The sequence below is a fragment of the Conger conger genome, chromosome 15 (assembly GCF_963514075.1).
Source record: "Conger conger chromosome 15, fConCon1.1, whole genome shotgun sequence".
Lineage (NCBI taxonomy): Eukaryota > Metazoa > Chordata > Actinopteri > Anguilliformes > Congridae > Conger > Conger conger.
The window spans coordinates 25,770,080-25,795,580 of NC_083774.1; the positions used below are offsets into that span (position 1 = coordinate 25,770,080).

General features: G+C 47.8%; 1 protein-coding gene across 1 annotated transcript in view; it reads right to left on the reverse strand.

Annotated features, from left to right (window-relative positions):
* Positions 1-3,245: 3,245 nt before the first annotated feature.
* Positions 3,246-25,501, reverse strand: part of csk (C-terminal Src kinase) — a 36,519-nt gene continuing 14,263 nt past the window's right edge. The window contains exons 4-15 of the mRNA XM_061222178.1: positions 15,179-15,256; positions 13,634-13,747; positions 12,975-13,087; positions 10,489-10,708; positions 7,027-7,120; positions 6,732-6,797; positions 6,150-6,249; positions 5,838-5,928; positions 5,541-5,614; positions 5,245-5,440; positions 4,948-5,034; positions 3,246-4,338 (exon numbers count right to left, since the gene is read on the reverse strand). Coding sequence (XP_061078162.1) covers positions 4,156-4,338; positions 4,948-5,034; positions 5,245-5,440; positions 5,541-5,614; positions 5,838-5,928; positions 6,150-6,249; positions 6,732-6,797; positions 7,027-7,120; positions 10,489-10,708; positions 12,975-13,087; positions 13,634-13,747; positions 15,179-15,193 — 1,353 coding nt within the window. The 5' untranslated portion in view covers positions 15,194-15,256 and the 3' untranslated portion in view covers positions 3,246-4,155. The remainder of the gene's footprint in view (positions 4,339-4,947; positions 5,035-5,244; positions 5,441-5,540; positions 5,615-5,837; positions 5,929-6,149; positions 6,250-6,731; positions 6,798-7,026; positions 7,121-10,488; positions 10,709-12,974; positions 13,088-13,633; positions 13,748-15,178; positions 15,257-25,501) is intronic.

Sequence of the window (25,501 nt, forward strand, 5' to 3'; positions counted from 1 at the left end):
TCCACAGCAACAGACTACTATATCACAGATATTTCAGTTGACACAGTCACACTATGCAGTTGTAATTTTATTGTATTTTACTGTGAATTTATTGCGGTGAAAGTAACACAACTAGTAGCCAGTAATTTACTGTAAATGCACAATAAAATATTTTACAGTGCGGACACAGCAGGGACCCCCCCCACTGCCCACCGATATGCAGCGACTGCAACACCACACACAATTGTATCTGTCAGATGCGGTTGCCTGCCACTGACAAAGACAAGATCCGAACGCCAAATCCCCACGGAGACAACATCAACCAGCAAGCCTCACTAAAATCCACCACAACAGACGCCCACCAGTTATTCCTCTTATTCCTCACGGGTGGCTAATCCCTTCACACATATTCTCATGATTAAGGAAATCATCGCCACAACTTTTGGGCACGGAGCCATTGCGCACTTCCGGAAAAGTCATGGGTGAGCCTGGAAGCATAGTGTACATGTCCAGTGTGTGGGAAACGGAAACGTTGAGCATAAACAGGTTGAGTAATACCGAGAGGCAACTATAATTATCGCCATATGAATTTTTTTTATTCATCATTTCAAGTGTGTCTAGTGTCCATTATGCAAAAGTTGTAAAGGAGTAGCCTCTTAAAATCTAATTGTCCTAAAAGAACAATTCAATTTACTGTGCCTCAAAAACACTTGCAGAAGCACAACACGAGGCAGGAGATTACAATATGAGAAATCATCCCAACCGTCCATATAACAAACAGAATAAAAGATGTGATCTGAAAGAGATCAATATGCATGGACGTCAGTAGAGTAGCTTGAAGAGCCCGTTATCAGAGAGTAAGGACACCAGGGAGAAAATGAATGGGGGAAACATTAGCTGGAAATGGGCATTGTCATAGAGGAGGGCCTTTATCAGAATACAGAACAGGTGAGGTTGGTTTCCAGTGCTCGAGATGGAGGGCGCTGCATTCCTCCATTACAGAGGTAAGAATAGAAACATTTCAGTGCGTTTTTTCAGAGCTGAAGAGATGGGAAATGTGGTCTGAGTGCATTACAATCTTACTGGAAGAGGAAATAATGATTGACTGGAGATTAATATGAGAGGAAGGATTAGAACGGCAGTTCGTAAGAACATGCGAAACCCATCGGAACTGCAATGGGGAACTATCGCCGAGAACGGAGCAGCAGAGACGCAGATATGGTATTAACGGTTAACTCAGCCTGCTTGAGCAGCTCCAGTGACATCCTGCTCTAATCACCATTACAACCCGTCTCATTATCAACCACTTCTCTATCGCAGTGTACCATATTACAATACATACATGCCATGCCATTCAATTTAACACGTTATCATTTACACGGTGGTGAAACATGAAGATCATATAAAGTTTAAATTGTTTTCCAGAAACGGCTTTAGATATATAATTGAACGGGTTCAAAGTACTAGCTATATTGCTCACCGGGACATGGCTATTTTCGGCTCAGCATACATCGATATCCTGTTTAATTAGGAAAGCATACACTGGCACATAGCTCCCAAAGCTTGCACACTAGCATGCATCATCTAGCATGCTTTACCAAGATGACTGTAAGATGGTCAAAAATTATCATAATGAAATGAAAAATGTATGAATTTGGCTAAGCTTTTGGTCCCCAGACATACACTGGAGTTCTTTTAATTAAAAAAAATATTTTTAAACCTTTTTTACAACCATATATGGTGCCTATATACTGAAGCCATTCTTCTAGCCTGGAAATATGAAAGTAAACGAAACATTTTACAAAACGAGCACCCAAATGCGCAGGTACAAACTCACAACTAATTTGTCCCAAAAGTCTGTCACACTTTGTCACAGTTTATAAAAACCCTTGCATAATTACATGACCAATCCCATGGAGTTAAATTTGTTGAGAAGAACACTGGTGGGCTGCTGTGGGTTCAAGGCTTAAGGTATTTTGGAAGTGTTGTGTGTCGGCGCACTCCCCCATGGTTATGAAAAGCTGCTTAAAATGGCGAAGACCTACTCTACTGTAATGCTAAGTGAACGTTCGCTCCATGCGGTGTCCGGGATTACGGTTTTAATGTGACAGCGAGTGACAGAATTCTTTAGTGCCGTCCTTCAGCGATCCGGAGGGCGTCCTTCTGAGATGATGACATCATCGGATCTGCCACCGAGCATCTCTGGATGTTGGGTCATGATGAACAGATGCTGTTGACCAAGACCCTGCAGGGCATGTTCATTTCAGCTGGAAAAAGTAATTTCGCAACTACAAGGAATTGTGTGCCAGTCTTTGTACCTGACGAATTAGAAGACACTGCATTACCGCTGTGACCGTAAACTCGTTATTCATTTTGAGGAACACTGCCACCTGCTGGCAGCATGCAGTTTGTAATTCCTAGACATGGACAAAATCCAACATGAAGGTGCAAATGTCAATTTCACAAACATAACTTCCACAGAAAGGGACTATATATTATCCCTGCGATCCTTATATTACTGCTGTAATCAATTAATCTGACTCCAATTCTGTCCCTGTTACTGTGATGGACAACAGGGAGCCTGCTTCTGCCTGTATGCATAATGTTACATGTGTATAAATGTGTTTGTACATATTTATACACATATGAACACATGCATATACATGACATTACTGTTTATGTTTAAACAAAGGCAAAGAATGACAACGGAGAAATGGGCATGGAGCAATAGGAATCATAAACGATAACACTGCCATGTATGATTCCACAACCAAAATAAACTTTCCCTTGAAGCGGATTTTAATGCTGCGGTGCATTGTGGTCTGGCTGAATGACTAATCAGGCCCTGAACCAGGGGAAACAGCCAGAGAGCACTGGGGTACACAGCTCTGTCTGAACCAGGGGAAACAGCCAGAGAGCACTGGGGTACACAGCTCTGTCTGAACCAGTGTGTGAGTGTGTGTGGGGTTGGTTGTCAACAAAAAGCATTTAAAAGCATGAAATTGTTGAGGGCGGCCTGTAGTGTAGTGGTTAAGGTGCATGACTGGGACCTGCAAGACCCACACAGCCGCTGGGGCCTTAAACCTGCATTGCCCCAGGGGAGGATTGTCTCCTGCTTGGTCTAATCAACTGTACGTCGCTCTGGATTGCCATTAGTGTAATCTAATGTAATGTTGAGATCTGTTGACCAATCAGAAACCTGGGGTGGTCATGAATTATGTAATCATGTATTGTGACAGTAGAAAGAGCTGAAGACGAGTGTACACTTTCAGGTTTCATTTGTTTGTTTTTCTCTCCAAACTGGTGAGATGGAATGATTTATTCATAATCATGGTGGCATAATGAAACAAACATTAACAGCACAGACAGTAACTGAAGGCCCCTCACACTGCATGCACACCCTCCCCTCTGACCCCACACTGTACAGCTTCTCATCCCAGACCTCCTTTTGGGTCCTGTTTTTTTTTTTGTCTTTTCAGTCCTTTATATATAGATTTTCATATAAAAAAAAGCCTGCATATCTTGGAATCGAAAGCCTCAGCCTCGTCTTGGACATAGAATACATTTCCAGAAAGATCAGCTCAAGAAGTCTCATTTCTCTTGTTTCCATTCTGAGAAGAGTGAGATGAAGGAGGTTGCAGAAAACAATAAAAAAACAACATAAAAAAAGAATCGTAATAAAAAAAACACAAGAGTTCGTGCAGCGGAGTGTGTGGCACCCTGGGAGTCTGAGTTCTGGAGGCACTTTGGCCAAGAGCGAAGGCCTCGCTCACTCCCCACAGCGCGGTGGGCCTGCGCCCAGCCCGCCATGCACAGGGGTCAGGGGTCAAGATGTGGAGGAGAAGGCCTGCCTCACCCCCCACCTTGCAGTGAGACAGTGGGACAGCAAGAGAGAGGGAAGGAAGGAGGGAGGGAAAAGGACCGGAAGGTACAGCAACCCAAGAGAGAAAAAGGGCAAAGGAGAGAGACAGAGAGAAAATGAGCAAGAGAGAATGAGACAGTGAATGTGACAGAGCAAGAGACAGTGAGAGAGAAGGAGAGAGGAGAAGCAGAGGGAAAGGCCTGGGATGAAGGGGTGCCATTGGTTGGTTCATTAGGGAGGAGTGGTGGTCTATAGTCCCAGGAGGCTGGTGCAGGTGAGAGGGTGTGGAAGGCCTCCCCTCCCGTCACCTCCTCTCACAGGTACAGCTCCTTGGCTCTGATGTGCTGGAGCTTCTCCCTCAGCATGCGGAAGCAGGGCCGCACCACGGGGTCCAGGGTCCAGCACTGCTTCATGATGTCATACACCACCGGGGAGCAGCCGTCCGGGGCGTCCATCTTGTAGCCTTTCTCCACCCGCGGGACCACATCTTTCAACGGCTGAGAAGGGGAGAGGGGAGAACACAGGCAGGAGGTTCAACACAGACAACCACACCCTCTACTGGCCGCATTGTGGAATAACCTTAAACTAAGTTATGATGGCAGACACTAAATTCAACATCTCGATGTCGGCTAACTGATAAAGGCTGCCACAACGAAGTGATGAACACAGTGATGAGCACTTTGAATTTGTAGGGAAAACTGTTTAAAATATCTGGATGACTTATATTTCATACATATATGTGTGAGTATCTTTAGTCATATTAACGTATACAATAAACTATGCTGTAGTTTTCTCTCAGAAGTAATAAATCTAATCTTATTAACCTTATTCACGGGACAAATAAAACCTAAGAACTGATGAGTCACTAGAGCTTAAGGTAAAGAGGAATGACATAAAAACACAGGGGAACCGGCCCTGCGTGACTGAAACTTGGATCTGAAACTCGTGTGAATTCCGGTTCTGCAGAATAAAGATCAGAGACTATTTACAGTTCCAGCTTCATAACCTTTTCAACCTCCAGGATGTCATACAAAGGCACACAAATGCACTGATGCCTGCATATGCAGCCTTGGATGAAAAATGAATGCAGCAGAAGGGACACTTACGATTCTGGGGTAAGGCACACGCCCGAAGGAGTAGATCTCCCACAGCAGGATGCCATAGCTCCACACGTCCGACTTTGTGGAGAACTTCTGCTCAGGGGACAAGGGATTGGCACACACTTACAAATGCCCTCATCCTCTCTCATTTGTACTCTGTAGGGCAACTACAGAGGCAGGGTTAAACTGCAGCGCCAACACAATCTAAATTGGGTCAGCCCTGCCCCAGTAAGACCACCAGGGTCTCCTCACAAGCACACACACGTGCACGGACACACACACACGCTAACACACACACCGTACCTTCTCCCTCAGGGCCTCGGGCGAGGTCCACTTGACGGGCAGTTTGGCCGTGTCCTGCGTAGACGACGCCTCCTTGGTCAGCCCGAAGTCGCTGACCTTGGCGATGTTGTCGTCAGACACCAGAACATTCCGGGCTGCCAGGTCTCTGTGAACGAAGTTATTGGCCTCCAGGTACTCCATGGCCTCGCAGACATCTCTGTGGACAGAGAGGGGGAGGGAGCCGGGAGAGAGGGAGAATGAAAAGAAAGGAAGCGAGCGATAACGTCTCTAGGGTGGAGAAGTGAGGCGTCACTCACAGGGAGAACTTGAGAAGGCAGTCCCCACCCAGCACTGTTCGACCTCGGGAGCGCAGGTAATCCACTAGACTGCCCTGGACAGAACAAAACAAACACTTTCATCGTCCTGAAAGAGTAAAGATAACCTCAGCCCTGTAGTTAGGACACATTTTACGGTTCTAATGCAGGCACCATAGGCACACATATTTTCAGGGGATACAGTGTCATTTGCACTGTTACAGTAGTTATTCAAATAGTCATTTGAGCAACTTCATGAAAGTTAATAACTGTGTGTTTGTGTGTCTGCGTGTTACCTACCTTGGCCATGTACTCTGTGACGATACACAGACTGCCCCTCTCCTCCACAATCACCCCGAGAAGCTGCACCAGATTGTTGTGCCGTAGTTGCCTGCATGACAGCGGTACAACGTCAACCACGTTTACAGTACCAATTACAATACCGTATTCAACAGGCTGTGAACCATTTCCATGGACTGGTACAACACAGCTAAGCTAACAGTTCCACAGGTACAGGGTAGCTAGTTAAGACTAGCTACAACAAGTGACATACAGTAATTGCATCATACAAGACTAATCCTGTCTATGAAAAGGGATGAAAGGGCGACTCACGTCATGACGGAGGCCTCAGCAATGAAGGCCTGAGCGGTGGCGTCGTGTTTGATGCACTTCACCGCCACCTTGGTCCCCCTGTAATCTCCCACCATCACATCTGAGAGGACACACACACACACACACACACTGCCGTTACTCTGGGTGTGACCACAGAGCTCACACACACACACACACACACACACACTCACACAGACCCACTCCACCTGAAACCCTCTTACACAGTAGTTACGGCCAAAACCACACTGCCGTTACTCTGGGTGTGACCACAGAGCTCACACACACACACACACACACACACACACACTCACACACAGACCCACTCCACCTGAAACCCTCTCAGCCTGCCAAAACCACACTGCCGTTATTCTGGGTGTGAACATAGAGCTCATACACATGCACAAATGCGCGCGCACGCGCGCACACACACACGCACACACACATACACACATATACACACACACGCACACACACACACACACACACACACACAGACCAACTACACCTGAAACCCTCTCAGCCTGTGGTTACTGCCAAAACACTCCACACATACAACAACGGCCGAGAGCCGGTGAAACCAACCTCCAAACTCCCCTTTCCCAATGGTCTGGATGAGCTTCAGTTCCTTTCTGTCCAGAGCCCAGCCACCTGTGGGACAGAGCGAGGAGCGAGTGATTCTGGGATCTGAACTGGTCACCGCCACTATCTGGTGAGTGATACCCCATGAACATGCTGGACCTTTTGAGCAAATGCATTAAAAATCTACTGCCGGTAGTGTTGGTGTATCATTCAGGATGCTTCTGCGCTTACAGTCTACCCGGCTATAAGTTCCCCTCAGTGAAAAATTCCCAAATGCAACACAAATTGGAGGCCTTACTTCTGGAGAACTCGTCCTGGGCAGCTACCGTCCCCTCCATGAGTTTGGGTTTGATGAGTCTGGTACAGAGCCCGTCAGCATCTGTGGTGTAATGCTGCAATTGGACAGACATGGGTTAGTGAGGCTCTGATTGGTGCACTGCTGTAAGCAAAGACATCGGTCAGTGAACAGAGATTATGAAGTAAGCTTTGCTTTATAAACCTATGTCTGCCTATAAAGCATAACTTTGATTGGTGTAATGAACAGACAGACACAGGTTTAGAAAGCAGAGCTCTAATTGGTGTAATCCACTGAACAGGCAGACAGGTTTATAACGCAGAGCTCTGATTGGTGTAATGCCCTGAATAGGCAGACAGGTTTATAAAGCACAGCTCTGATTGGCGTAATGCTGTGAATAGGCAGAAATATATATAAAGCAGAGCTCTGATTGGTGTAATGCCCTGAACAGGCAGACAGGTTTATAAAGCACAACTCTGATTGGCGTAATGCTGTGAATAGGCAGAAATATATATAAAGCAGAGCTCTGATTGGTGTAATGCCCTGAACAGGCAGACAGGTTTATAAAGCACAGCTCTGATTGGCGTAATGCTGTGAATAGGCAGAAATATATATAAAGCAGAGCTCTGATTGGTGTAATGCCCTGAACAGGCAGACAGGTTTATAAAGCACAGCTCTGATTGGTGTAATGCTGTGAACACAGACAGGCACTGCTGAGAAAGGCAGGGCTCTGCACAGAAGTAAATTAGCCGACATTGAGTGGGAAGCGTGAGAATCGCTCTGCATGTGTTCTGGGCCAGCGTGTGGGCGTGAGAGACTTTCAATCCCATCCTTTTTCACAGAGAGGAACAGTTACGAACCTACACTTCTGTACCGATTACAAGTGAACAGTTTTTGGATGACAATAACTAACTAAATCCGAATAACTATAAATATATAAATGACCAAAAACAGCTTATGCAATGAACAATATCATCCAGCAGAGGGCAGCTGGAGACCAATGCTTCTTCAAAACAAGAGATGGCTTCACAAAATGTCAACACATGAATTTTCAAAAACGCTGAAGTTAAAATGTTTATCTGAACAGTCTGTTCTTTAAAGAGCAAGCTTTTCAATATGGAAGTACCCACTTCCTTTTATGAATCAAACAAGATCATTTTTACGCATACAATAGCACTCATAACAATTTGCTGATCATATCTTATCCACGATGACATCTTCCACAGGCACAAACATAGAGCAGCAAGAACAGACAGTGTTGTGTGACATACATTTGTGACCCTTTGGTTTTTTTTTTGTTTAAATTTGGAACCTGCTCTTCACATTAACTTCCCGGAAAGCAATCATGACTAACAGAAACGTCGCTGCAAACACACGCACACGCACGCACAATGCAACCATCCAATTCATCAATGGCATCTGGCAGTAATTTATAAGCACAATAAACATGACAACAACAAGCATATTGCCGATGCAGTGGTATGAACTTGAGGCAGAAAGCGCATGTCCTCGAGTGTCCGACTCACACGGGGTGCAGAACATTGGACTGCACAAAGAGCCCACAGACCCGCGGTCGGCTTGCTGTAACTTATTTAGCAATGCAATTCAATTACCCCACTCATCAGAATGCTATCCCACAAAGATAGCATTCTCTGCTAACCAGATGCGGGTGGAGTATTGACTCCAGAACCACAGAGAGAGATCGAGAGGAGGGAGAGGGAGAGTGCCACGCCCATGGCAGCTCCAGAGGCCAGCTAGCGGTAAATTAGCATCAGTGTCCATGACGACAGCTCTCGGTTAGAGGGGGTGGGGACTGAGAGGGTATGAGAGACCGTGTGATTGATCATCCCACCTGTAGGGCATCTCTGTTCCATTCCTCATAGCTGTCGCGCGATAATCTCCCCCTCAGCGTGCGTGTGCGCGAGTGTGTGTGTGTGTGTGTGTGTGTGTGTGTGTGTGTGTGTGTGTGTGTGTGTGTGTGTGTGTGCATACAAAACCATGTGAACTTGTTGTGACAGGCTGGTTAGTGAGAGGGGAAATGGTACAAAAAAAAACTAAAGAATGAGAGGAATTCAGTAATGGGCCTATTAGTGAGAGAGAAAGGAAGAGAAGGAGAAAGAGAGAGAAGATGCAGTCAAACAGTCAAAATAAAGAGCGAGGAGGAGGAGAGAGCTGTAGAACCACAGCTTGTTTGATCCCATCTCTCAATGCCTCAGGGAGAGAGATCAAGCTTAATTAAATTGTAATAGCAGAGGATGCACGAGCATTCCTATAACACCAGGAGAATGATATTTCTTACTTTATCACCCTCTTCCTTCCATGTAAAATCCTATAGCCAAAGTGGCCACAGATCCCTGACACACAGCCCATTTTTATTACATCAGGAAGATGAATGGGGGGAAGTTGACTGTAGCTAAATTAACCCATTAAAGCCTCTCAGAGACGGACTAACACTAACAGAAACACAGAGCGCCGCTACCTGCTGAGGGCTTAAGGTGGAGCATTTCTCTACTGACACAGAGGCCATAACCCCCCTCATAGTCTGCATACTGAAATCAGCTGTACACACGTGTCCATTCGATCACTCAATACATACTGCACATGAGGAGACATACACACAGAGGCACACAGACAGACACGCTCACTGCCGTAAATCCCACCACACAAGAGACATAAAAACATAATCCACGTAGGTGCAAACTATGACATCGGAGTGCAGAGGGTAAAAATGTGTGCAGCACTGCATTCACTGAAGTACATAAGGGCCAAATCCACATTCCTGCTGACTACACAACCTCCCTACTGCAACAGCCAATCCCAGACATAGCAGGGGTCAAAATTAGGGACGAGCTATCGGCTCAAAGGTAGTTATTAGCTGAATATCAAATTAAAAATGAGATTTAAATTATTGGTTAGTGGGGCCGATTCTCAATTAAATGTAATGTTTGAATGCTCAGTAACATCCCTAGCGGTTCCAGTGACTGGTCTCACCGCAGGACAGAAAGCTGATCTGAGATCAGTTTGAGCTTCCCCAGCGTAACTCCACTGTGAGCGAGGGCCTGCTGGACTGGGGGGCAGGGCTAGCCTGCTGCGTCCCTGCTGGCTTGTGTTTTGTTCGCAGTCATTTCCTGTTTTGTCTGTTTGAGCAGGGGTATGTGTGTGTGTGTGTGTGTGTGTGTGAGAGAGATAGAGAGAGAAAGAGTGCAGTGGGAAGCCACAGAGTGGGTGAGGAAGAGGACGTTTTCGCTGTGAGGAGAAGTGTTTCTCCGGTGTGAAGGAGAAGGAGAGCCACAGGAGGAGGGTGGAGAAACACAGGGCTTTCAGAACTACACAGGGAGGCTGAAACACACATTTCTGTGTCCTTTCCTTCTCCCTCTAAGTCTCTTTCCCTCAGCTTCCCTCCCTCCCTCCAGTCCTCTCGCTCTGCCCCTCTCTCTCAGTCTCCCTCTCTGTCCTCGGTCTCACCTCCACGAGCTGCATGAGGTTGTCGAAGTACTCCTCCTCGTCGATGGAGAGCTTGCCGTTGTGGTAGATGATGCGGTAGTGCTCCACCTTGCCCTCGCAGCTGACGCACAGGGTGTAGTCGCCGGGGTAGTTGGTGCTCTCCCGCACCAGGAAGAGCCCCGTCTCCGGGGGATAGAGAAGCCGCTCCGCCTGGTCCCGAGTGATCTTCCCGTGGAACCACCTGGCAGCCCGGGACCAGAGGGAGAAACAGGTCATATAAACGCACACGTACACATGTGCATACGTACACAACCCACACATGTACATACACATACACACGCACACATGTACACATTGTAGTTCCCAGCTGGGAACTACAACATTACAGGCCTGAAGTTAGGGCTGTGTCCAACTTCTGTTACATAATTATCGTATGAACGATATGAATATGAATGTGACAGAGGTCCACAAATTGCCATGGGGAAGACATTCAATGTGTGAAAAATAACTTAGCCTGTCAGTCATTTGCCATTTCATAGCTTTGGAAATTAACATTCATTTTCTCTGGTATAAATGTCACTCATTTCACAGCAGATGAGACTCCAGGCAAGTGACAGCTGACCTCCAAGTGATGGAATATTTAATGAGTTAATAATACAGTCAGAAAAAGCCTCGACCACATTTTGAAGGGCAGACTGGAATGAAAGATTGATGCATTTTTCCCTTTGAGCTGACTAACTGTTAGACACAGAAATACACATTTTGATTGCAGGCGTAATCAAACACTGAAACTGCTATCCCCTGGCTGTCTCCTCCACCACTGCATAAAATCTGCCTGCGTTAAGAGTTAAGAGACTCTCAACCCCAGTGCATCTCCTGGATTTTACAACTGCTGAAGTAAGCACTGGGACCAAACACCTACACTGGCAGAGATAATGCAGAATAAAGAGAATACTAACAAGCAGCTGAGAACAGGCTGAATACAAGGAAACAGAGAGAGAGAGAGAGAGAGAGGGGGGGGGGGGGGGGCATGTTGCTATGCTATCAAATATCTCCTACTTCAAGAGTGGCGTGATATAGAATGGGCAGAACATCTCAGTGCCTGGTCTCTCTCTCTGCTGCAGTGTCCAGTACTATGACACATACCACTTTCAGACACCAGGGGGCAGACCAGCGTAGTTGCTTGTGTTACTAGTGAGTGGGTAGCATTGGCTACGGGGAAAAGGACATGGCCAAACATCTTCTGCCAGTTTAAACTAGTCTTAAAAATAACCCAGCCAGCTAGTCACCTGACCATCATTTATACCAGACAGCTGAAAGTGACCACACTGAGACTTTTCCAAATATTTGTACAGACCTACTATTCTGTAACTGTTGCCTGCGGCACCATATTGGACATATAATAGTGTGTGATGGGCATAAATTCACCCCTCCATCTGAAATGATTTAATTTGCTGAATTTCCTCAGTTTCTCCCTCTTAAGTCTGCCATGTCTTCAAAAGAGCCGATTCAAAAGTACCCTCCAGTCAGCCAGCCAGGCCTTACTCACAGACAGAAAGTGAGGGAAGGCTAATTAACCATCTGAGCCCTCTGATGTCATCACCCAACACACACCTCACACGTCTCAAATGCTAATGAGTCCGCAATTTACACTGATCACTAAACATGACACGCTAGTCTGATCATTACACACTATACCTTACATAATCATAGGGATAATTACACAGACAAATGCACACTGGTATTAAGACACACTGACAATGATGAACAGAATTTTTTAATGAATTTATTATTTCTTCCCAAGTTACCATTGAGACCAGCTGGCCAACAGAGACCAGCAGGACAACAGTGGGACCTTTTTAATTTTACTTACACACAAGAGGTGTCTATGGGGGTTGAATCAGTCCCATGTTCTGTGGTGCATGAAACACTGAGGCAAACTGAGCAAACCGTATCACCTAGGCTAGCAATGGTCCACTATTGAAGAACCTGGAACGGTTCTGCAAGAGCACAGACAGAGGTTTGACTGGTCTGGAACCGAGTCAGTTCTAGGGGATAACAGCCCTTGCCCAATGTTCTAAGCTAAAATTTTAAATATTTGTACTATTAGGGGTATGGTGGGGTTAAGTCAGGATCCTTAGACGCACAAATTAATTGTTCCTTTTAAAAAATATTGTTTACCTATACTGCTAGGAATTTTCACACATTCAGCAGTGTTTTAATAAACTTTCCAGGCAGTGTTTAAACAGCAGAGTTTGGGCAGCTGACATCAGTAACTGTTGGGGTGTAGTCACAAACGAAATCTGAAGTTGAGTCAATACTGTCATCCTGAGGTGCAACATCTGCTGTGCGAAATCACGTTTATCGTCTTATTTATTCTCAATATCCTCTTCCCAAAAGCCTCATCTCTGCAATAGAGCTAAAAAAAAACTTCACAATGCAATGGCTATGGGCGCACCAACACATGCACAGATGTAAAGAAAACGTGCACACACACACACACTTACGGCATGAGGCTGAGTTTGCCTCCTGATTTCACGCCCTCTCTCTTCTGGACGTAGTTGGCGGGTATGGTGCCTTCCCTCCCCATTATATTTTTGGCTTTGTACCAGTTAGGATCCTGCAATGCAGACAGGCACATTAATAACTACAGTTCCACAGTACACCCCAGTGAGGAGATGAATCTACTACAGTGCAGTGTGTTGGATAGACTGTGGAAATAATACACATAGCTCTGACATTCACACTGGTCAGATAACTCACTGCACGTGCTACAAGCATCGCACAAGATACAGCATGCACATAGTTGGGGGTTTTTTTAAAATCAGCATTATATTTCAATGAGGGTTGCATCACAGAAAAGATATAAGCCATTACACACAACTGCAAGCGCACAGTGAGTGTGTGTGCGCTCTCAATTTGTGCAACACAATTATGGATCTCAAAAAGCATTTGTAAGGACACAGCACTGCGCTCAACTCCTAGAGCTACACTGTAATTTTCTCAAGATAAAAATAACAGTAAAACATGAAATGCTATTACATAGACCTGCAGACTGTGGGTCTCATCGTGAGGCGGAACACATCTTAACTGACCAAGAAAATAAATGAAATGTTTTCAGTTTCCCTCCTTCACACTTGCTCACCAAGCAACAGTAGCCAGTTACCTTGGTAACTCCAATAACGGTTAAGACGTCTCCTTTGCAGAAGGGCAGGTCCTGCTCCGTCGTGCCCAGAAAGTTGTATTTGGCTATGCACTCCGTGCCTGCTGGCCATGTTTTCTGGGCAGAAGAGGGAAGAAGCGTCCATTACACACAGGTGCTTGGTGGACACTGGAGCAAAGTCCCAAGAGATCACCTGGAAGCGTTTAGCCTGTACAGGTGTGACCAGCCCTCAGTGTGGTGTGGCCCCGTTTGTTTCAGTTCGACCCAGGGAAAGGCTCATTAATTCATGATATACCTGCTTTAAGCTTCCATCCTGCTTAAACTGCTGTGAAACAGCTGCGAAAGATCGCCATCGTCCATTTGTGCGGGACAAAGGTCAAAAGGGTGACAGAGGAGATTTAGAAATAGACGAAGTGGGAGGGATAGAAGGGAGAGAATGAGAAAGAGAGGGGGGGCAGAGACAGGGAGACAGCGAAAGAGAAATAAATATATGGCGAGAACTGGTATGGTAGGAGAAGCGAGGGCACAACAGACACATTCATTTGCGCGCACACTCACACACAAGCGCCTATTCAACACGCCCAAAGAGGCTGGCTTGATAACAGCTTCTTGCAAATGCCATTCTAACACGCACATATTTTCCCCAATGCGACGGGTTGGAAGCTGCTCCCACACTGACCCGAGAGGTCTCATTACCTCCCCTTGTGGGCGGCCAGGGACTAACCTGTCAACCTGAAGCCTCTCCCTCAAACTCTACAGCCGCTGTTCTCCTGAAAGCTGCACAATAGCAGCAGAAATGCAGCCACAAAGCACACATACAGTATGAGCCTATAGACAGCACTGACTCCAAAAGTATTCAGTACCTTCACATAAAGGATAGAAACACCAAAAGAGATCAATTGAATGAGCAAATGTGTGCTTTGAACAGATATGACAGTGATGTTAATTTAGCCGTACACAAATGTCCTCATGGCAAACTGTCCTCTGATGGAGAAAGGATACAGATAATTTTCAGTTGATCTTTTCTCTCCTATTCATCTATTAATGTGCAAGACGCACTGTACAAATACACCTCTAAAAGCACCGTTAATTCTGCCTTTCGCTTGACATGTAAAACACAACCTCTACAGTGACACAGAGATGTATTTTGACAGTTAGATTTCACTTCACACTAAAGTAAATATCAGCCACGTGCCCTGTAGACACCCAAAAGCTTTTAAATCACATTTGACAGGAGTTACAAACGACAAGAGAAACACCATCACAGTTACAGCAAGACATTACATCAGTAGATCAGTGTCAGTGCATTGATGCAACCGCTAATCAGCTAGCAAAATGGAATGTTTATGTGTCATGAACCAATTAATAACACTGCGAGACTAGTGTTGTCAATACCACACATGCTAGCTACATTTTTAACTCAAGGGACTTCCTGCTTAAATAAAGGTCAATTAAAAAACAAATAAATAAAAATGTATCAGCCTATCATGTGGAAGGCTTTTGCTGTACTGTGATTTAGTTGATGCTGATTGTGAGGAGTTCTCTCACCTGGAGACCAGACATGCTGATGGGAATGGGGCGGGATGTCCTCTGGCTGGTGTCACAGATCAGCTGGTACCATCAGAGCTGTAGGAGGCAGGAAGAGAGAACAGCTTCAGCACGGGAACGTTTCTACAGTAACACCTCTCTCTGCTCAGAGAACAGCATCAGCACAGGAACATTTCTACAGTAACACCTGTCTCTGCTCAGAGAACAGTTTCAGCACAGGAACATTTCTACAGTAACACCTCTCTCAGCTCAGAGAACAGCATCAGCACAGGAACATTTCTACAGTAACACCTCTCTCTGCTCAGAGAACAGCTTCAGCACGGTAACGTTTCTACAGTAACACCTCTCTGCTCAGAGAACAGCTTCAGCACGGTAATGTTTCTACAGTAACACCTCTCTCTGCTCAGAGAACAGCATCAGCACAGGAACATTTCTACAGTAACACCTCTCTGCTCAGAGAACAGCATCAGCACAGGAACATTTCTACAGTAACACCTCTCTCTGCTCAGAGAACAGCTTCAGCACGGTAACATTTCTACAGTAACACCTCTCTGCTCAGAGAACAGCTTCAGCACGGTAATGTTTCTACTGTAACACCTCTCTCTGCTCAGAGAACAGCATCAGCACAGGAACATTTCTACAGTAACACCTCTCTGCTCAGAGAACAGCTTCAGCATGGTAATGTTTCTACAGTAACACCTCTCTCTGCTCAGAGAACAGCATCAGCACAGGAACATTTCTACAGTAACACCTCTCTCAGCTCAGAGAACAGTTTCAGCACGGGAACGTTTCTCCAGTAACACCTCTCTCAGCTCAGAGAACAGCATCAGCACAGGAACATTTCTACAGTAACACCTCTCTCTGCTCAGAGAACAGTTTCAGCATGGTAACGTTTCTACAGTAACACCTCTCTCAGCTCAGAGAACAGTTTCAGCACGGTAACGTTTCTACAGTAACACCTCTCTCAGCTCAGAGAACAGTTTCAGCACGGGAACGTTTCTCCAGTAACACCCCTCTCCAGGTACTTTTGTTCTGTTAATCTCCCCACTCAGCAGGTCAGCTCATTAATTTAACAAAGCATTATGGTTGGAGAAAATTAAAAAAGCAAAGATGGCAGCTCTCCCAGACAACAGGTGCCTGCCCATCCCACAGTGCATGCACAGTGCCATTTAAATTCCCATCAGTGAATCTGCTGGGCTCTACCAATATAAGAAGATTAGCAACATGTTGAAAGACACACAGACTGTGGCCCCACACAGGATTTCTCTCGCACCGGACTACCGCTGTGCTCCACTTCTTTTAAAATGATCTAAAAACAAGGAAACGCAGAGGAAGAGAGAAAACGAATACTTCTGGGAAAATAACATAACAGATGAAGAAGCACGTTACACTGAACCGAGCTGCACTTTGCCAAATGAAACATGAACGAGCAGAACCACGCTTGAATGGTTTAGCTTCCAGACAGAGAACAGATCGGACAGCAACATTTCTGCGGTTATCTGCTGTGACAGGGAGCTCGGGCTGTCACTCGCTTTGGATTTCATGTGATTGAAGAGCTCCGGGGTCTGCAGTACACGCCCCAGACGGAACGCACAGCGAGAGCCTGATCTGAGATCAGTGTGAGGCCTCACTCACCCTAGGGGAAGTGCTGAGAGACTGTTCTGAGATCAGTGTGAGGCCTCACTCACCCTAGGAGAAGTGCTGAGAGACTGTTCTGAGATCAGTGTGAGGCCTCACTCACCCTAGGAGAAGTGCTGAGAGACTGTTCTGAGATCAGTGTGAGGCCTAACTCACTCTAGGCAAAGTGCTGAGAGACTGATCTGAGATCAGCATGAGAGACACCGGTCTGATATCAGTGTGGGGCCTCACTCACCCAGGGGGGAAGTGCTGAAAGACTGTTCTGAGATCAGTGTGAGGCCTAACTCACTCTAGGCAAAGAGCTGAGAGACTGATCTGAGATCAGTGTGAGGCCTCACCCACCCAGGGGCAAGTGCTGAGTGACTGATCTGAGATCAGCATGAGAGACACCGGTCTGATATCAGTGTGGGGCCTCACTCACCCAGGGGGGAAGTGCTGGCATCTAATTACAGAGCAGCCTGATTCCGGCCTCCATCTAGATCAGGTCACGTCCAACAGCTTGTTAACAGGAAGTTGAGAAAAAAGAAAAGAAAAGAGGAAACGAGTGATGCACATTTTCCGATGCCCCAGACGGGAGGGGGGGGGGGGGGGGGGGGGTTTGCTCACAGCTTTTTTCTGGGTTTTGCTTTGGAGCAGGGGGGTGGCCATCTTATTCACAGACACAGCGGTTTGAGAGAGCAGAGGGGTGCCACTCATTCCTGATCCACTCCGTCACCACCGACGACCCAGATATCAGACCCACACAAAGACAGCTCTGCAGGAGGTGGGAGCGCAGACACAGTCGTTCGCTTTGCAAAACGGCAGCTTGAGGCGGCTCTGTGCGCTGGCTAAGCCCAAATCAATCCTCCCCACCCACAACGACTGATAGTCCCCCATACATGCGTCCACCCGCCCACACACCCTTACCGCACCAACTTTCACCCCACACCGTTCAGAACCCCTCTGAGGGCCAGCGGTGTGACGTCCAATTATCAGATTTTTTTAAGGCGCCGTCCCGAAGACGAAGCGAGTGGGCGTGGCAGCCCGGGTCGGGGGACGGAGGGACGGACGGGGGGCCCTCACACAGCGCACAGCGAGGGCAGACGTATCCTGTGTCGAAACAGGAAGGACTGAGTGGAACTGCACACTGCTGCAGATCTGTATGCAAAGCGCAGCAGCCAAATTTAGCCACGCAGGGTACGCCGGGCGCGGGGCTGTCAGATAGCGTGTTCTCATCCCTGGCCGCAGAGAGTGGGAGGAACACCGCAGGAAGGAAACGAGGCCCATCTTCCTCTCTCACTTTGCTCAATCATGTTCCTCTCAGGGCTGCTAAACACTGTGCCTGGGAGTAAGGGGGGGATTGGATTATTACTTGAGTGCAGAAGTGTGTCTGGTAGTAAAGCTCCCTGCGTGAGTGTTTCGAGGTTTATGCTCGACAAGCATTTTGCTTTTGGAACATTCGTCCAACAGCAGCATTACAACAATAAAGATTTGAATACCGCAACGTGCACAAACGCTGAGTGAGAGACACCGCTGGAGATGAAATGACGATGATGGCAGATATTTCTTCCGCGGAGCTGTTGTCGGGATGGATTTGCGCCGTGGCAACACTTGGCCCGGGGGCAACGGGGGAGACGGAACTCTACCCTCTAATTACGCAGACTGACATCAGCGCGACTCCGCTCCGACAGCAAGGCGCGCGTACAGAGGGACACGTGGCACACAGAGGGAGATGGACAGACAGGCATAAAAACCACAGACGGGGCCATAAGCAAACAGCACTGAGCTGTGGGTCTGTGGCCACCCCTGTACAGCTCCGGAGGGCCACACTGCAGGCTGCTGTGGCCCCCGGGGCAAGCTGCTGTGGCCCCCAGCACGCTGTCGGAAAATGTTCCACGCACAAAGGAAGCGTCGGTCAAATCTCTGATGCCAGCCACTACCCACTGCCTCTCTCCTCCTCTCTCCTTCAGCACTCATCCTCCTCTCCTCCACCCCTCCGCTGCCGGTCCCTCGTTCCCCCCTCCTGCTCTCGGCAGCCTGCTGCTGCCATCGTCATGGCAACAGGCTGGGTTACATAACGCGCGCCCATGAGTATCTCTCCATTTTTGTCTCCTCTCCTCTCCCCCACTGACAGGCATTAGAGGTTTAGCGCCGTCTCTCAGGGTCTCTCGCACACAGGCAGCTACTGCATGGAAGTTGGTAGCAATATGTACCCATTTGTAGAAGGCCAAATCCTGAGTTACTAAAGACACAAATGTCTGTGACGGCAACTACCGATAATGCTGAAGCTGGTAGGTGTGGGGATAAATTCTGCAAAGCAAAAAACAAAAACACCGCAGTAAGGATGGATAGACGCATGTTGAGGCAGGTGAGGGTCCCCCCCTGTTCAGACTCCTTATCCAACAAACAGAAGAGCAGACACACATCAGGAAATGATAGTGTGAATAAGCTGAAATGGGTGAAAGATTTCCTTGGGCATTCTGTCTGAAGGGCTGAGCTGTTCGGCGTTTAACAAGTTAATATGTTCCGTTTTTTTCATGCTACCCAGCACATCTGAAACACAAAGCAAGCTTATTCCCTGAGCCCTGTAGCAGAACCAGAGAGGGAGAACATAAACCCACAGAGCAGTCTCCAGTCCCTGGCTGCTCCAGAATGAATAGCACTTGGGAGCACTGTGCATGGGATTTGAAGGCAGTTGTGATGATATGGTTCTTAGAGGGAATCCACTTATTTATTCTGCACAGCTCTCGACAGCCTGACCACGCTTATAAAAATTCTCGTTGTTGGCACAAAAATACGGCGTGTCTGGTGGGGACTATGGGAAAATGCTCACATCGGCACCGGGCAGCACATGATTCTGTGTTTCTTCTGCTCAAAGCCAGGTAGGAGAAACAAGTGCAACTCCATCCATGTCGACTGTTACTTGTGCACACTGCGTAACCGTGTCCTCGTTCTATAGAGCGTGTACTTCACACATGCTCAGAAGCACACAGACAGTACAGGTTCTCCCTAAAGGTGCCGCGTATGTGGGTCCACCAATCAGCCCACAGGGCTGGACGGTGATGTCACAGGCATTTGAATCCTAACTGTTGCTGTGGTAGTGCAGTGTTAACCAGACTTAACTCTTTATAGAGACCATAACAGGATGAGTGACAGCGCAGGGAGAGGGCGTGGCCGGGTTGTCAGGTCCAGGGGAGAGGGTGGGGACATCTGATGCTTGGCTTATGTACTCTCCAAACTTCTGTTCCTCCAGCCAAAACCCTCCTTCCCCTGCCTGTCTCCCAGGGAACCGAGGGTGAGAGGAAGTGAGCGGAGGGAACCATAGCCAGGGTCAGGGCAATACCCGGTACAGTGTGCCATAATGGTGTGACATCATTTCCTCCATTTTTATTGCAGAAAGGGCTTCCTGTATCTGTGCACCGCACTGCTTGGACTGTGATGAATGACATGGCGACAGTCCCAGCGGTAGAGTCCTGTGGACAGACGCAGCAGGAGTCTGGAGCGACATCGTGTCACACTTCCCTTCACAAACAACTCCACTTCCGCTGCCATTGCAGTCATGAAGTCTTTCTTCTGCTTCCGGAGAGGATGAATTGGGCTAAATCTGGTTGGGACAACGGTCTCTCGAAGCATGTGACTTTCAGTGCCAAAATGAACTTCTGTATTTACAAAAGGTACAGAAGCAATCACTCCCTGCTAAGTTAGTACCTTTCAGGTTCTCCAAATCCAGTCATCACACTTATAATAGGATTAGGCTACATATTTCATCCAATTAATTCAGCCTGGCAGAAACTACTAATCGACGTTTTGCTGGAAAAGAATGTTGCCTCCTGATCTCATCAAACCATATGAAGAATAACATAATTATGACATTCCAGCTGTTTTTAGATGAGGTCCCGTTGGCCTTCAGAAAAGACAGGCTAACTGCGGCCCACACTGATGCAGTCATGTGCTGGAGGAGGCCAGCTTCACTCTCACCGGGCATGTCATCGCACATCTACATTACTCCCTGAAAAACTTTCAATTCACTTCTTACACGGTCCCCATGGCTTTTCATTGTTGGGGTTGGCAACATTGCTGCACAGCTTACTTCTCATCGCCATGACGACCGAACGCCTCCTGATCTCAGCAGGAAAGCGTGGATGGAGAGCCTCCCCTCAGAGACCCGCCCGAGCGACGCTGCAGCTGTTACTGAACGCACTGACATTTTTCCCATCATTCCCAGAGGGCGGTGAGACAACAGACCCCGAGACGCTAACGGAGAGCTAATGAAACCTGACTGTAATCGGCTTAATCTCCAGACAGGCCCGGTTACTTCATATTCTGGCCACCGGACCGAACCACACGCATCATGGTATGTTGGGTATTTGGACCTCAGGGAACTCAGATGGTCCCGGTTCTGTTGCGGCATCAGGAGGTCGCAGGTTCTGTCAGGCTAGCAGCAGTGGGCCCAGACCCTCCACACAGGTGGTAGTGCAGAGCTTGCTGGTATCACAGACAGAGACAAAGGCATGGAATTATGGAAATACGACCTACTCCCTATGCAAATCCCGAGATGGCAGCACTCGCAAATACACACAGTTCTGTGGGAGCAGGGGGTGGCAGGACTGAAGTGGACTGGCCCCTACACACCCCCAGCAGGGTATAAACCACCAGAGCTATGAGGCATCCTGGAGCTTCATCTGCTCCAGGTTTACAATGATGTCACAGTGACAGGGGACGGCCAGACCTCCTGTGTGCTGTGGAGTCATTTGATTAACAGCGGCTTTCAGGAAATCTGGCTCTTTGTCCAAACAAAAGCTTGGTTTTAACTACTATATTAGATGAGAAACCAATGGGAAATGCTGTCTACGAGGACCTGAAAGCTGATGCCTGGAATAATGAAATTGGCCCAAATGAAATTAGTTCCCATGCCGTGTTCGGATGGGTTATAGGGTGTGCCTGGCCAAAGGCTCCAAGGGAGACTGACATCATCGCTCAGGGGCCGCACACAAAGAGCCCCACCCACGGCATTTCAGGCCTTCGGCAAGGCCCACGCGTCACACATCCAAGAGCCAACCTCAACGCTATCGATTGAGCCAGACCCGCAGACAGGCGGCAGATAGCAGCAGGCAGGGGAACGTCCAGAAGGCTGCGAATGGAACAGCAGCCACGGCGCGCACAAAAGGCCGTCTGTGCGCCACTGACCACGTCGTGCAGACACCTCCGATCATGCAGTGACTCAACATGCACGCTGTCTGGAGCGGGGCAGGATGGACTGCACCACTGTGTTCCTGTAAGGACACTTTATGGGTCATTTCTATGGCAGGTGTCACCCTCCCACTCCATTATTGAGCTGAGCATACATTTCCATAAACACAAAGCGTGCCCCCGCAAACAGGCCCAGAGCACACAATTCCGACCACAAGCACAGCCTACGCTTGAGCTACAGAGCCATCTCCACTCGACTGTCCATGTGGGTATAATATACCTGGGCTTCATGAGGGTATATTATACCTGGGCTTCATGAGGGTATATTATACCTGGGCTTCATGAGGGTATATTATACCTGGGCTTCATGTGGGTATATTATACCTGGGCTTCATGTGGGTATATTATACCTGGGCTTCATGAGGGTATATTATACCTGGGCTTCATGAGGGTATATTATACCTGGGCTTCATGTGGGTATATTATACCTGGGCTCCATGCCGGTGTTAACGCTGGGCTCCATGGCCACAGCTAAACGCATCACTGCTCAGTCCTGACGCACAGACCGGGCCGGCCGCTCCGAACCCGAGCGACCTCTCCGTGCGCCGGAGGCTCCTCAGGTGGGGGGGTGATGAGAGCGGCGCGTGCTGCGGACTGTAATCACCGCGGTGTGCATCACACCCGGCACAGCTGTGCCGCTCCCAGGCCTGCCTGAGACAGAGCACAGATGCAGGGCCTAGCGCTGCGTGACTGCGCTACGCTAATGACCCCCCAAACCCGCAGGGCCCCCAAACCCGCAGGGCCCCCAATATCCTGCTCTACAGCGTTCATCAAACCATCAAACCCCTGCTTCCTTTCCCCTTCCACCCCCCCACCTCCCAATGGCCTTGACCTGACCACTGCTGCTCTATGCATTTGCTCCAGGTGCACTGTAGAGCATGACTACAAACGCAAGCCTGTCCCACTGGAGGGGGATACATTACATGTGTAACCGTGCCGTCCTTAAGCAGGTGTGAGCCCCCGGGGCAGAGAGCGTAATTAAGCTGTATCCGTAGAGACCAACGTCACAGGTCCTCCAGAGGAGAGTGCTAATGAAAGAGCACGGGTCGGACGCCACCGCAGGGCAGGAGCCATTTGGGCTTGAGGAGTAAACAGCTGCAAAGAGCGGCTGGCTCCACATGCAGACACAAAATAAAGACGCAGGTTACACTCATTGACCTCAAGCTGAGAAACAGGCAGGTCAACGGATTCCAAGCTCACACCCATGTACTGACAAATTAAAGCGTGTTGGGAAACATAGTGCCAGGATTTCGTTTTAGAGCAGTTTTCAGCAAGTCGTGCGTGGGTAACCAGACACTGTATGCCATTTTCCTGCAGCAAGAAAGAACCCCAAACCCAGATTCAAATAAAGCATCCACTCTGATATGTAATATTCCCTCAGAAGGAGGAGTGGGGGAGGCGGCACTGAAACTCCCAGTCTCTGGGTACCTCATCATGTAACCAATGCGAAGAGTGGCCCCCTCTGTCAATAGGGACACGGGGTCATAGCTAACACATTGCAATTAAAGTTAGCCACTTGCACACCGTTCACCATTGGCCAGAATTATACATACACCACAAAATTTTCATTTTGCAAAGAAGGAAAGAAGACAAGGTCTTGGGGCAAGTCAGGAAGAAAACAATAAAACCAGCAGTAAAACCTGAGAAATGCAATGAACACCCCCCCCCATCCCTCCCCATCACAAACGGTCTCAAGAGACCAGGGCTCTTATGCTGAAATATGCCCATGTCAGCATTTTCCCAGCAGCTCAACATCAAGGGAGGGAGCCTGAGGCAGCACAGTGCCTCAGCAACAGGGGAGCTGATTGGTTGCAGCTCTTCCTGTTAATTATACCGCCTTACACTAGCTTTCAAATATGTAGTGCTTCGGTGGGGGGCAGCGCGATATAGGGCGGCCTATAGCGTAGTGGTTAAGGTACATGACTGGGACCCGCAAGGTCGGTGGTTCGATCCCCGGTGTGGCCACAACAATAAGGTCGTTGGGCCCTTGAGCCCTTAACCCTGTATTGCTCCAGGGGAGGATTAGTCTAAATCAACTGTAAGTCGCTTTGGATAAAAGTGTCAGCCAAATGACATTAATGCAATGTAATGTTGCAACATTAGCAGTGTGAATCAGTGCCAGAGAGAGAGGAAATGCAGGGAACAATAGAAAAAGTGATACTAAGTCAATAGAAGGCCTCAGTAAAATATAATATAAATATAAATATAATATATAACATGGCTGCAAAAACATTTTGCTTTGGATTATGATTTCATCCATTGTTTGAATCCTGTGTTGTTTTTGCAGGCCTTTTGTTTTTTAACTTCCCCACCATCTCATAATTTCCCAGAGGCTTTCATACATTAAAAATACTCATAACCGCAGCTAAATGTGCTGCATCGATGCCACATGGCCGGTTAGAGGGAAACGGGTTTGTTAATTTAGGCTCTTCGCTTTTCAAGTTTCAGTGACTGTGGAGTTCGTTTTAAGAGGAAGTGTGTCCCTGCTACGCATGACAGCGTTAACAACCGTGTCTGAGCATGTGTGCTGGGGAATAGGGATGTGTGTATGTGTGCGTGCATGTGCGTTTGTGTATGTTTGCGCGTGTTTGTGTGCGCATGCATTTGTGTGAGAGTGTGGAGGGATTCAGTCTCATGGGGACGTGTGTGTGTGTGTGTGGCCATGGGGACGTGTGTGTGTGTGTGTGTGTGTGTGTGTGTGTGTGTGTGTGTAAGAGAGAAACTGTGTAAGAAACGTGTATGTGTGTGTGTGTGTGTGTGTGTGTAAGAGAGAAACTGTGTAAGAAACGTGTGTGTGTGTGTGTGTGTGTGTGTGTAAAAGAGAGAAACTGTGTAAGAAACACGTGTGTGTGTGTGTGTAAGAGAGAAACCTACTTAACCGAAACTAGTGGTGACTGTTGCACTGCATGCTACAGTGAGTGCCAAGGGATTCAGCCTTGTGGGGCCGTGGGGATGTAGGTTTCTGTGTGTGTGAGACAGAGAGAATACTTGTGGGGGTGTATGCGTTATTGTGTGTGTATGGTTGTGTGTGAGAGAGAAATGGACTTGTAGGGATTCAGGTCCTATCTCTTATTAAGCCCTGTGGCATGAGCACGATCGGCCGTCTGGCACCGCCTGCTCCTTTTACTCTCCTCATTTACCTTCTTCTCAGGCTCGGTCTGTAATTGGACCGTCCCGGTGAAAGGCCAGCGCCCATCTGTTGTGGCACAACGCTTCCTGCCAATCTCCCCACATGCACTCACTCCTTGATTTCCAGCCAGGTGGAGCCAGAAGAATCTGCCCCCATGTGACTCAGGTACAGGCTTCATTCATAAGAGAGGGTTTACCCACAAAATGCCCCGTTTCTACCACTGCGGCTGCCAATGCAGCTCTGCAAACCAGGAGACTGCTGGCCTAATGGCTTCATGCTGATCTCCACCCGTCAACCATCAAAACACGACAGGCTACTTCAGACAG